General features: G+C 36.2%; 1 protein-coding gene across 2 annotated transcripts; it reads right to left on the bottom strand.

The window, feature by feature from the left end:
- Nucleotides 1-5,218: 5,218 nt before the first annotated feature.
- On the bottom strand, nt 5,219-11,764 carry LOC143633181 (trafficking protein particle complex II-specific subunit 120 homolog). 2 transcript variants are annotated; one of them, XM_077101528.1, is made up of 10 exons: nt 11,354-11,764; nt 10,499-10,705; nt 10,199-10,393; nt 10,005-10,114; nt 9,860-9,919; nt 9,489-9,777; nt 8,595-8,878; nt 7,285-8,102; nt 6,256-7,062; nt 5,219-5,439 (listed from the first exon to the last, which is right to left on the bottom strand). In XM_077101528.1, exons 1-10 carry the CDS (start codon nt 11,762-11,764, stop codon nt 5,219-5,221), a joined length of 3,402 nt encoding a protein of 1,133 aa, XP_076957643.1. The 2 variants fall into 2 exon arrangements, with proteins under 2 accessions (XP_076957643.1, XP_076957644.1); XM_077101529.1 differs by having other exon boundaries at nt 6,256-7,044.
- Nucleotides 11,765-13,350: the final 1,586 nt, after the last annotated feature.

Below are 13,350 nucleotides of genomic sequence, written 5' to 3'. Positions count from 1 at the left end.
TGAGCTTGCTTGAGTGACACATGGCTATCTTGAACTGGCATCTTCTTTCTTTCTCATTTTAAATCTCATTCTCTGTTCGAGTCTAAGCATGTAGGATGCTTAAATCTCTCGAACTCATGCTCTGATACCAACTTGTAAGGCCCCGAACCCGGTAGCCCTACTTTAGCGTCGGATTTACTCATAAACACAGTTCTTACAAATCAGAGTTCATTAAAACTTTCGCGGAATATAAAAACTTTCATGAAACGTTACAGCAATCCAAAACTTGCCTTAATTAAACATTCTTGTCTTTCAAAATAAACGTCAATTACATTAAAACATCTTGAGTCTTCGGATGCCAGTCTCCTATTCGCCCACCATGTGCCCGCTCAAGCTAGCTGTCTCATTCTACTCACCTGCGTGCATACTAAAAGTCAGCTACGCTGAGTGAGTTCTAGTTAATCAAGCAACTTATTATACAACCACTACATGCATCATATACGTATCCGAAGACACGTAGTCCACTATCTAACCTGCTTACCTTACCACTTAGCCTTTTATTTACACCTACCACCTTGCCACCTTGCCACTTTAATAACGTATAACGTTATGCCACTTTGCCACTTTAATAACGTATAACGTTATGCCACTTTGCCACTTTAATGACGTAGTCACGTATAGGCTTACCCTACCACGTACTATCGTCATGCCACTAACACTTTTACTACATTCTTGCCACTTCTAACACGCTCTACCTCTACTTGTCTACAACACGCTTCGTATCATTTACATAATAAGCAAGTCACATCATAGCATTCATACACACTAATAACCACTTGGCAATCACTATCCTTGGCGATGCGTGCAATATCCGAAGATCGTTCACGCACCAACAAGTATTATATAATAGCTACCTCGTATAACATCTATATCATACACTTACCACTTAAGGTAAGTGTATTCACACTTCACATCGAGTATGCACACAGCCCCGAAAACATAACAAGGAAATGGGGCTAGAAACTCACCTGAATCCTGTTACGCTCTCCGTTAATAGTTATTCCCTTCTTGAGCTGTGCACGGCTAACGTAAATGAGTCGAACTACGAGCACGAGCTGGTCTTGTTGCTTTGGTTCGTCACGACGATCTAGCACCAACAAGCTCGGGTCCTCGCCTTTGGATCTTGGTTCGGGTCGTGCGTGTTTTGGGTGTGTGTAGAGATTAGGATGGATAAATGGATGGAATGGAAAGGATTGGGGTTTAAGGGGGTATTTATACTCCCTCAAGCCCATGGACCGAAGGCCCATATTTCCTTTTGGTCCATATCCAATCCCATCTAATTATCCTACTAAGTATTCATATTATGCTGTTCCACTAACTCGTTTATTTCACCCGACAAAATAATATATTAAATATTACTTTAGAAATTTCGGGATGTTACACTCTAGTAAGACCTTCATTATCAAAACCAAACTTTTGATCCATATAAGCATCACTATCTGTAATGCGAAGGACCGAGACACAACCATGGAAATCTAAGATTTTCCATTTCTTTAAAGACTTTTTTGGCCAAATGTTGCAAGATTTCTTTTTCCAAACAAATGTATAAGGAGAAAAATTGTAAAACTCGAAATAGAGATAATCAACATACATGATCACCACTACTTTGTTGGTAATCTCAAGCGTAAAATGAAGAAACGTAATACTCCCTAATGATGAAACTATGACAAGAAGACGTGTGTAAATGAGAGTAATCACTTACCAAAATCACCTTAAATAGAGAACTTCTGATTTTATAGCCATTACCTAATGGCTATATCTGTAGAATTTTTAAATTTAATTACAAATAAGGTCACTATTATTTAAAATGATATATTAGTTGACCGTTGGTTTAATATGAACGCTATGTTTTCAATTTTCAAATCAATCGATGCTTTTAATTAAAATTAATAAGTAGGTGGTAATAGCTATATTTATTTCAATTGTGTTAGTAGTTGTTTGATAGTTAAAAGTTTCTCTCAACACAAGACAACACTTTTGTACGCTCATTGTTGTAACTTTTATTAAAAATGATTTGAGTGTTATGTAAAAGAAAGTATCCGTTGGTGAAGTTCCATTTTTCTTGCAGTAATCTAATTGTTTTTTTAGGAAAAAAAATGCAATAATCGATTTTCAGTTAATATGTTTAGTATATACATTTATAATAGTTATTTTTATTTACATTTATGATAAAAGAAACTAAATTATATATTATGCTATATATAAAAACTTATATTAATTAAAACATATATAAAATATAATGATTAATATATATAAATAACTGAAACGAGCCGGGTCCTAACCAAGCTTGAAAAGTTACTTACGAGCTGAGCTTTAGCTCGAGCTTTCTTAAATTAAACTAGCCAAGCTCGAATCTAGACGAGCTCGGGCTCGGCTCCACTCGTTTACAACCTATTTGATATAATATTTTCATTTGTGGGTCATACTTCTTACATCACGGATCATGGTTCCCACTTAAATGTTCGAAGACAAACAATGGGACCCACAAAGTTTTTATCTCAGATGATCATGTAAGTTGGTGTGTTCTTAATGTAATTGAAGAGACGCGGATCGACTCACTGGTAGACGATCTACTTTCCTCGGGTGTGATTATACTATTTCACCGATGGTTTTCTTGGATCTGTGTTCTTCCACCTACAAAATGAACAGCACCGTCAACTTACCCCTCAGAAAGGGACAGAGGGGTCCTCTTTGGGGTAACCCTCCGGTGTGAGAATAAGTATTTGTGGGAGAAGATAATAATATCCGAGTAAGGAAATCTGGAGAGTATTGCTTAATAGCTGAATACTCTGTAATTTGCTGTGATTGTGTGTGTTACTGACTGTAACTGTCTGTGAGTGAATGTAATTGAATATGATTGAATGTGATTGAATGTCTCTCCTTGTGGAGTTGATGCTGTATTTATAGTGCTAGGGTTTCCACTGATTGGGCTCAGCCTTGTTGGCCTCCTCCAATTGCTCTGCGCCACGTGTCCTCTGGGACACCTGGTGCTTTCTCATTGGTTATAATCACGTGGTAGCACATGTGTTATGCTGAGTTGTCCACCTTTCATTTGGCAGCTGTCAACATCAGCATATTCTTATTCCTTAAAAAGATACCTTCTGGAAGGTTGTCTGACGTGCACAATCAAGGTTGCCCTAATCCTGATTTGGATAAGGACGAGGTTGATTATGTGCATGTGTGATATGCGCCTATCCTGAGGATGCGCGAGGTCTTCTCTTTATTCTCACGCGCAGATGTTTCATGCACAGATGTGATATGCACAAGCATGTGATATGCGCCACGCGCGGATGCGCCACGCGCAGATGTGATGTGCGTGAGCATATGTGATGCATGAGCATATGTGATGCCTGAGCATGTGATGCATGAGCATATGTGATATGCGTGAGCATATGTGATATGCGCCATGTGCATAGGTTTTGGCTTTGTGCCTTCATAATATCTTGATTTCAAGTCTCTTGTCTGTATCTTGTGGGTTGACCCGCCTCGCTCGGTGTTGAGGTGGGTACATACCTCTTCAGTAATCATATATAATATAGTAGCACGGGAAAAAAGTTCAACATAGTCAAAGTTACACATCGAAATTTAGAACTTTTTTTTATTGAAGGAAATAAACTCTAGTTTTTCAAAGTCAACATGGTCAAAGTTGCACATCAAGTTTCTTATAGTTCACCAACTTGGTATCAGATGTAAGTGACTTTTGTTTCCATTTGTGATATTGTTTTATCAATTAAAGACACTTTACGTTTATTATGTTTTGTTTTTGAATTGATTTTAACTATTTTGGCAGAATTACATCACACTCATACTACTACAAAATCACAAACCCGGCGCCAAACAAATTAGCTTCTAAAAAACATGTTGTTCATAGTATATAAACGTAAAGTCTACCACAAAAATTTTACATGGTGCAATATCTATTTTCACCTTATTTTAGGAGCTAAAGCCATATATTATAAAACAACTAATCATATCCAGGTAAAGTTAAAAATGATAAGTTAAGCAGTTTCCGAAGCGGAGTTAGTCACATAAACCTGCTCATTGCATTCAGCAAGAGCACTTTCCGCAAGAATATGGGAACCGATCCTCTCTTCCACACCTCCTTTTCTCTTCAACAGATAGTTGGATCCTCTGCGAAGGACGGAGACGCAGCCGTGGAAATCTTGGATTTGCCATTTCTTTAAAGACTTTTTTGGCCAAATGTTGCAATACTTCTTCTTCCAAATAACTGTGCCAGGAGCAAAATGGTTAAACTCAGAATAGAGATAATCAACATACATGGTCACCACTGCTTTGTTGGTATCTCAAGCGTAAAAGGAAGAAATGTAATACACACTAATGATGAAACTATGACAATAAGATGTGTGTAAATGAGAGTAATATCTTACCAAAATCACCTTAAACAGAGAACTTTTGATTTTATAGCCGTTACCTAACGACTATATCTGTAGAATTTTTAAATTTAATTACAAATGAGATCACTGTTATTTAAAATGATATATTAGTTGACCGTTGGTTTAATATGCACGTTATGTTTTCAATTTTCAAATCGATCAATGTTTTTAATTAAAATTAATAAGTAGGTGGTAATGGCTATATTTATTTTAATTCTTTTAGTAGTTGTTTGATTTTATTTAAAAGTTTCTCTTAGCAAAAGAGAACACTTTTACACGCTCTTTGTTGAAACTTTTATTGAAAATAGTTTTTTTAATAGCAATAATTTTTCTTAGCAGTGATTTGAGTGTTATGTAAAAGAAAGCTAGATATAAACCACATGGACAAAAAAACATAATGTTAACTCCTTTAATAAGGTTATTATTTATCGGCTATTATTATGAATACATCACTCCCTCTTATTATACGGGCCATATAAGGCTATATAGCCCATGTAACTTATCAATCATGTAAAGTTATAGGATTTAATCGATCCTACACCATAAAGTTGTCACAATCATAATACATTATTTGAACAAAGAGGTTCTAAAATTGAAACACTTCCAGGTCCAAAACAATTGCAGGATCTAAATAAAAGCTTCTAATGTATGAAATAGCCCAAAGAATTTTCTTTTTATTATTCCACCTTGTTGCACTGTGGCAAGCTAATCGAAACAGTTGTTGATTAAGATAATATCGCAACCAAAGGTTGAGATATGAATGTAGTTATGGAAGTATTAAGACTTTAGACAATGCCCTGTACTCGAACATGATAAGGCGGGCCCCTACAGAAAACGGGCTCATCAGGAGAAGTAGAATGAGCCCGGGCCCGCAGAACGTTATTGGGGTCATCTATCATTGCAGCAGCTAACAATGTGTATTCGCCCGGTACCAAAAAATAAAGAGAAAATGGATGTTTGATTTCTTTGAGAGGAGGAATCTCCACCTTTACACCATTTAAAGTACCTGTGGCAATAAACCACTATTGTGTTAAACAAGGGATATCATAACCAAACTGTTTTCTTTGTTTAATATATATAAAACTACGAATGTAAACGAGCCAAGCCGCTCACGAGTTACTCGAGATCGGCTTGCTAAAAGCTCGAATCGAAAAAACCTTTAACGAGCTCGAGCCTGAGCCTGAGCCTGAAAGTAAGATTGTTTAATGAATGAGACAGCTTGAGCTTCATTTATCAACCTCAAGCTGCCTCGTGAGCCAATTAGTGATATAGTTTTTATTTAGCATATATTTTTGTAATACTTATTATTATTTATAAAACTATGATAAAGTCAACTAAATAATATATACTATGTTACATACAAAAATTATTACTAAAATACAAATAAAAGATAGCTGTAATGTACTTTTTTTAATTAGTTGATAAATAATAAACGAACCGAGTTCGAGCCAAGCTTGAAAAACTACGGAAGCTTTAGAGATAGAGCTGACACGAGCCGAGCTCTAGCTCGAGCTTTCGTAAGTTAGACGATCCAAGCTTGAGTCTAGAGGAGTTCGGGCTAGCTTAATATTTTCATTTCTGGGTCATGCTTACATTTATAGGTCCCGCTTAATATGCGAAGACAAGTGATGGGACCCACAAAGTTTTTATTTCGGGTGATCATGTAAGTTGGCGTGTTCTAACATGCCGATATGCCATATTAGTAGCATGTGAAAAAAGTCAACATGGCCAAAGTTGCTAACACGTCAGCTGCCGGGTCATCATCTCATTTTGACCCGGTAGCGCGTTAACAAAACCATAAATCTGAGATTAGTCTTATTACCTGCCCATAAAACTGTAGGATTGTTGCCTTCAATGCAGTTCTCACCTGTCACATCTCTACATGTAACACTAAGACTCATTTTAATTGACTCCTTAGTATTATTCCTAACCTTAACTTCCATAGCAGTCATATAATTCGCCAACACATAACCTTTAGCCGAATCTTCAAAGTCAACTTCTTTAGCAAGCCTAAAACAAAAAGTCAATGGGTCGGGTAACAAAACTTCCATTACTGATGATTGAAGGGCTGCTTGTGTAGCATCTTTAATATGCAACTCTCCCGAGCTGTTTCGGCCCGATTGCCACCTCACTTTAATTTTTGATATCATATCCTTAACTAAAGTATTAAGTTCAGATTTGGAACTTGCATGTGAATTATTATTATTAATTAACACTGAACCGTCAAGAACGGGTAGTTTGAAATGCTCCAATGGTATGAGAACCCGAGAAGTGTAATCTCTGTCTATTCTTGTTTTAGGGTAAGTGAATTCTGAATAATTTTCATTATTTGTATTTTCCAGCTGGACCGAGACACTGACCTCAAACACCACATCAGACGGGTTATGTAACTCGAGTTCAAGAAAGCGTAGGCCCCACCGTCCTCCAAACGGGTCGGTTTTAACCAATATGTCTGTTTTTTGATGTAAAATGTTTTCAGAAATTTGAGCAGGGATTTCCATCTTTATCAAACGGGCTTTCATGAACGACAGCCCTTGCTGAACGCATATGTTTAGGGGAGTGACTAGGCGGCGACCAGGCGGCAATGTGGCGCCATCTGGCGGAAGCTCTCCTTGGTTTCGATTAGGCCCTGACAAAAAGAAAAGCTCAACATGGTCAAAGTTACACATCAAAGTTTGAAACTTTATTATTGAAGGTAAATAAGTTAAAATTTTCAGTGTCAACATGGTCAAAATATTTGTGAATAACTAATGGTCAAAAAGTCAACATGATCAAAAAGTCAACATGGTCAAAAAATCTGACCAAAAGAAGTCAAAATTTACGAAAATAGAAATGATAATCAGTTAACAACCTGCATAATAAACTAACAACATGGGGCTGCTTCCATCTGACCCAATCTCCCATGCTTTCACAGTCACAGGAATAATAACCTCAGCGCCCGGTTTTAACGGTAATGCAGATTTCAAATTTTCATAACCAACAGAAATAACAGAATGCTGATTCTTCCCAGATAACAAAATATGTGTTTGCTCAACTGGAACTGTACCCGCATTAGCCAAGTTAATATACAGCTTCCGAATCTCACCTTCGTATAACATAATCGAACTATCACCACCAACAACATGTGAAACCAACAATGGCATTTGAGGTATGATAATAATATTAGGAACGGTTATATTTTTCAGCTTTACCGACCCACTAGACCGAAACGGGTCACAAATAATGAGCCCTTGAGCCGCCCCGAGGACTAAATTGTCAACATCTTTGAAAAGATGTTCGGTTGTTACACCAAAACAATGAACAATGCATCCGGTTATACTTACCGGGCCTTCTTTAGTTGGTACACCTGATAAACTAAGTACTTTGGAAGTGTTGGAAGTTAAGGTCATGGTAACGGGAAACGCGTCGAAGTTTCCAGAATGTACCGAGAGGTAAATACTGTTGACTATTAAGTCAAACCCGCACGGGTTTGCTAATTCAACTAACACTTGAACGGGCTCACCGATGACCCATATTAGGCTGTGTTTAGTGGTGGAGGTTGAATCTTTTTTGGTAAATGGTGTGTAGATAAACGGGCCTGAGGGGACCGCTCCGGCCCACCAATCTTCTCGTTTTGGGTTTCGTTTAATAATGTCGGCTTGTGATGAATGGAGCGGAAATGAATGTAACCTGACAAATCAGGAATGATATTTAGTCTGCAATTTGTAACATTAAGTTGTAAAATGAATTGTAAGGGTCTTCATGGGTCAGTTTTGTTAAGTCAGTTTTACAAGTTGATTCGGTTCGGTTATGAGTCAAGTTAACTCTGAACTAGAACTGGTCATACAATGTTTGGCCTGACTAAAATAGCCCAAAACAATGTATTCCAGCTTGAAAGTTTGGGCTTGAATTTTTTAACCACTTAATAAACTGTCGAACCGTTGGGCTTGAAAGTTTGGGCTTGAATTTAGACAGTTGGGCTTGAATAATTTGAGCTTTACCATTTGATATTTGAAAAATTTTACCATAACCGACCAGCTAATTCGCTTTCCAAAGCAAATCAAAACCGACCCATTAGTTTCTGGTTAGGTTCGGTTATGTCTGTTCAGTTAATTTGGTTATGGGTCGGTGCATACAGTTTGCTGCATTAAATAGTTAAAATAAATGATGTAATTTGTGTACCTTATGAAAGGTAAAGCGGGATCAGGGCAATGAGTACCCGAAGGAAGTCGGTCAGCAGAATTAACAAGGGCAGTTACAAGTCCATTTTGGGCAGGAGGTGTAATTAAAGGATAATAAGATCTTACCAAACGGGCAGCAGCACTCCATGCTGCAAGTGGATCACCCGCCCGAACAGCAGATAAGAGTATTTCTTTTAAAACAATCATCTGCAATGTGCTCCATTGGGACTCAAATAAAGATACCACCATTTGTTGACGCATCTTCCCGTTATCAGTAACAATTTCCTTGCATAATTTACATAATTTATATTAAATATTATGCAAGATTCTGAATTTATGCAGGGCGGGTAACATGTCTAAACGCATACTTTTTGTACAGGTCGAAATGTGTTGGGTTGACCCGATATGATAACATTCTTTTTGTACAAAAGTATCGATTCAGTAAAAATATTTAATACCAAATATGTTTTAAAGCTATCTTATTTTGATAATAATCCAAAGTTTTTCAATAAAATGATTTACAAGGTGTCAAAAGAAGTAGTCTTTGTATGGGTTGGGTGGGTTGAACCAAAATAATTTTTATCTGCAAAATTCTTGACTTTTTATAAATACTTGGTGCGTCTACTGTCAAAAACTGTATTTTCTTTTTAATAGTATAGTTTTTTGTACAAAAAAAATGATTTACAAGGTCTTATGGATTAAATACGCTTTGGATGACTTTTGACACATTTGACCGGTTTTCTTTGTATACTTTTTATTAACCATTTGACCCATTCAAATAATACATAACCCGTATCAACCAATGCATAAGTAAATGAGTCGAAAATGTCACCAATGCTAGGATATCCCAAATATATTGAAACTAATACAAACAGTGTAATAAGTTATAACTCACAGTGGAAACATTGTGTAAAGGAGTGGTAGCTCGACTTTGAACACGATAAGCTTTTGTAGTGATTGCCAATACTTGTAAGGCACTAGAAGCAGCTAAATTATTTTGGTGTTGCAGATATAGTTTTGCCACCTGTCGGGAGAAAAACGCAGCTTTTCTATGGTAACCAAGATTTCCAAATAACCGAGCTATTTCAACATATAATATCAGTCTGTCATTTGGATCAATCAAAGATTTTGCTCCATCTGAGGCATTGGTCAACAACTCAACAACCTCCTTAACCATTTCCGGTCTGCCCAACACATAAATATGTCAAGAAAAATAACTTATCTCGTGCGCGGATATAATTCAAAGAACTCTTTTGAATTATGTACCTGCAGATAAATCTTGCCAGTTTCAAAGTAGCTTCAAGTTCAAAACTAAGAGATGAAACCCTGCAATTAAATTGACAATTTTTTAAATGTTTACAGTATTTTCTTTAAAGTTAGTCTTTTCTTTTTTAAATATTACAAGAAGTACCTCTGATCACTTTCTTGCATGATCGACTTGCGATAATGCATGATGACACCGTTGTATCGATACTTCACCTCTTCCACTAAACCGGGATCTTTCTGTCCTATTTTACCCATCTTCCAAAACCACATTTTACAAAAGAATAATTATAAGTTTTTATGTATACCAATTATACATTATAAAATGTATCATAAACTTACCAAAAAAGCACAAACACCGCCTTCTAACGCACCAGCATACCAGAAATAATCCCCAATCATTCTAGAAAGTTCTAAAGCAGTACAATAATGGTTATGAGCATCAAGTGGTGAACCGGCAAGTAGACAATAATCCCCTATAGCTTTCTGGGCCCGTGCGTTTCTCCTTTTTTTCGCTTTAATTGCATGGAAAAATTGCTGATAGAAAAAAATCGTTAACTTTCTGTTATGAAACGCGCCCTTGATTACTAAAACAATAACATTGCAATAATCATAATTATTAAGACACCTAAAATATTAAACCTCCTCTGCACTTAAACTGGCTTGAGTATCTAAAGGTGTCTTGAGAAGGGTCCCGCTAGATTCAGCTGCAAGCACCCATTTTTCGAATTCCATTAAAAGCGAAGCAGCAATATCTTGCATCATTGTTTGCAGGTGAAATTCTTGAGTTCTTTGATCAGCAGGAGGAAATAAAACCAGTTTATTTGGTTTATTGCTTTCTTTCTCTAGCTGCATTATGAGATTAGGAAAACCATGTCAATTAAAGGAGTATTTGGGATTGCTTATTATAACTACTTATGTGCTGATTGCATGTGTTTTGATGCAGCAATAAAACTATTTTGAACAAACATTTATAGGAGCACCAAAAGGAAGAATGCATCATGATGTTGGATTATTATTATTATTATTATTATTATTATTATTATTATTATTATTATTATTATTATGTGTTTCAAACAAATAAAAAAAATATTTATATTCAACGATTTTTGCCAGATTTCACTACAATTATTGCCAGATCAGATCGATAAAAAAGCTCGAAACGATCCGAGCCTCAAATAAAGCTCGTTTAGTTTGTTATCAAGCTCTATATGGGAAGATCATTTAGGCTGGTCGAGCCTACTTTATTGTTAAGGTTTTTACTCTTACATACTTTTATATATTAATTTCACACTACATAGCAAAGGTTTGCCTTGTTTATGGTACTACACACAAGCTTGGGCCAAGCTTAGTCACGTTGAAGTTTTTCTCAAAACATATAAATATAAATTAATTAATTAATAATAAGAAATAAACGAGCCAGCCAAGGTCGAGCCTAGTCAAGCTTAGGATCGGCTCGTTTACATCCCTACTGTAAACAAATTCGATTAACTCAACCTGAGAATCAGCAGGCGAAAACGCGAAACAGCGTTGAACAAACGACAAGGCGTAGCCATTACACGCCTCAACAAACTGCAGCAAGACGCTTTCGAGATCCGGGGACGAAGGACAATGGCATATCCCAATGACTGCATGGATTTTCCTGTAGGCTTGGAAATCCTCCCAGGGACTCGGGGGCGATTCGCCGATGACGTATTTGAAGCGGAGGGTGCCGGAGTCCCAGGGCTGTTGGGAGAAGGGTGATTTTTTACGTGCAGTGTAGAAGGAGCTGATTGCTGCAAGGTCTACGGTGCGGTGTTGGGCGAGCATGGCGACGTATTTACGGAAGTGGGGAGGGGTGATGGGGCCGATGGGGATGACGACAATGCGGATCGTCGAGCAGGTTTCGATGCTCACGTCGGGTTCCATTGCTTCGCCGGAGGTGGTGATCGGTATGACGGTTACAATTTACAAAGGGTGGTGGTAACGAAACAAATGATATTATTATTGTTATTATTTAGATGGTTAGGTTAAAATAACAGATTTTTCTAAGAATGTTAGGAGAAAGGGTATTTTTATTTAACACTTTTACATCAAAACCCACTTACTTTAATTTCAAAACCCACTTAGAGGGTGTTTGTTTAGCTCTGAATGATTCCATTCAGATGTATATGTCTGATTCGCTCAGATCTAAGGTTGTTTGGTTTGCTAAAATCATACATCGGAATGATTTCATTTTCCTCAATTTATAAGTTCTTATGTAAAACATTGAATACTGTATATATATGTGTAGGGTAAGGATCCTAAGAAAACCATTGGCAAATTGAGAATTTTGAGAACCATTTTGGACCACTAAAAAAACCCTCTAAAAAATATTTAAAAATTTATAAAACAAACAAAACCGAAAATTTTAAAAAAGTAAAAAACCAAAATTCATCCGGTTTCATTAAAAAAACCGAATTTTTTTTCTTTTTAATTCGTATTATACCTATACACATATGTATACTTTTATTTAATCTCTAGTTACGTAATATACACACATGTACATTATCATTTACCTTAAATTATACATATGTGTGTAGGAAAAAACATGTGTGTACATATTATACATATATGTATAATAAAAAAAACCGATTTTTTTTCTTTTTAATTCGTATTATACTTGTACACATATGTATACTTTCATTTAATCTCTAGTTATGTAATGTACACATAGTTACATTATCATTTACCTTAAATTTTACATATGTGTATAGGAAAAAAACATGTGTGTACATATTATACATATATGTATGTGTATAATTTAGCTAAACCGAGATTTTTTTTTTAGAAACCGGGATGATAAATAAGAACTTTGGTTTTTTTACTTTTTTTATTTTTGTGTTTTTTTTTTGTTTTATGATTTTTTTTTTATTTTTGGGTTTTTTTGGTCCAAAATGGCTCTCATAGTTCTCAATTCCTAAAAGGTTCTCACATGATCCTGATCCTGATCCTATATGTGTGTGTGTATATATATATATTAATTTGGTTATGTTGTGTTACTTATGTGATTATTGTCATTACTGGCACGCATGAGATATGATGGCGGGATGTTGTTTTACGTTTACTTGCGTCCGGTTGGTGTGTGCTACGCCAAAGTTTGCATATGATTCACTGAGTTACTTGGCTCAGAACTCTTCAAGCCTAAGCTACGCCAACCATCGTTAGCCTACGTCGGTCTCTGTCTCTGTCTCTGTTACAAGTTCTAGGTTTGCTTGTTTTTGTTAGCTTAAGTTTGATTATTTCTATGTACTATAATCATATATATTTCCATCATTAACTTGGTTCTATGACACGTTAGGTAAGCTCAAAGGAAGGAGTAATAAAGTTGAAGATAACACTGTTTGGGATACTTTGTTGAAGATCAAGGTTCCCGAACGACACATGAATACACATCTCATAGTAGTCTTGTTGTAAATTGTTTTCATAATCTGGAAAGAAAAAAAGTTGTTACCAACAGTCATATTTTGGCTTGT

The sequence above is a fragment of the Bidens hawaiensis genome, unplaced genomic scaffold, assembly GCF_021521415.1.
Source record: "Bidens hawaiensis isolate Kalapana, Puna unplaced genomic scaffold, B.hawaiensis_p1.1 tig00006634_1, whole genome shotgun sequence".
NCBI lineage: Eukaryota > Viridiplantae > Streptophyta > Magnoliopsida > Asterales > Asteraceae > Bidens > Bidens hawaiensis.
This window is presented reverse-complemented; position numbering and strand designations above follow the sequence as displayed.

Bases quoted from the DNA above. Each gene is read 5' to 3' on its own strand.
- LOC143633181 (XM_077101528.1), bottom strand. From the start codon at position 11,764: ATGGAACCCGACGTGAGCATCGAAACCTGCTCGACGATCCGCATTGTC. The intron at 9,920-10,004 runs GTACTTCTTGTA...ATTTAATTGCAG, and splicing joins ATGCAAGAAAGTGATCAGAG to GGTTTCATCTCTTAGTTTTG. The intron at 8,103-8,594 runs GTACACAAATTA...CTGATTTGTCAG, and splicing joins CCCGCTTTACCTTTCATAAG to GTTACATTCATTTCCGCTCC.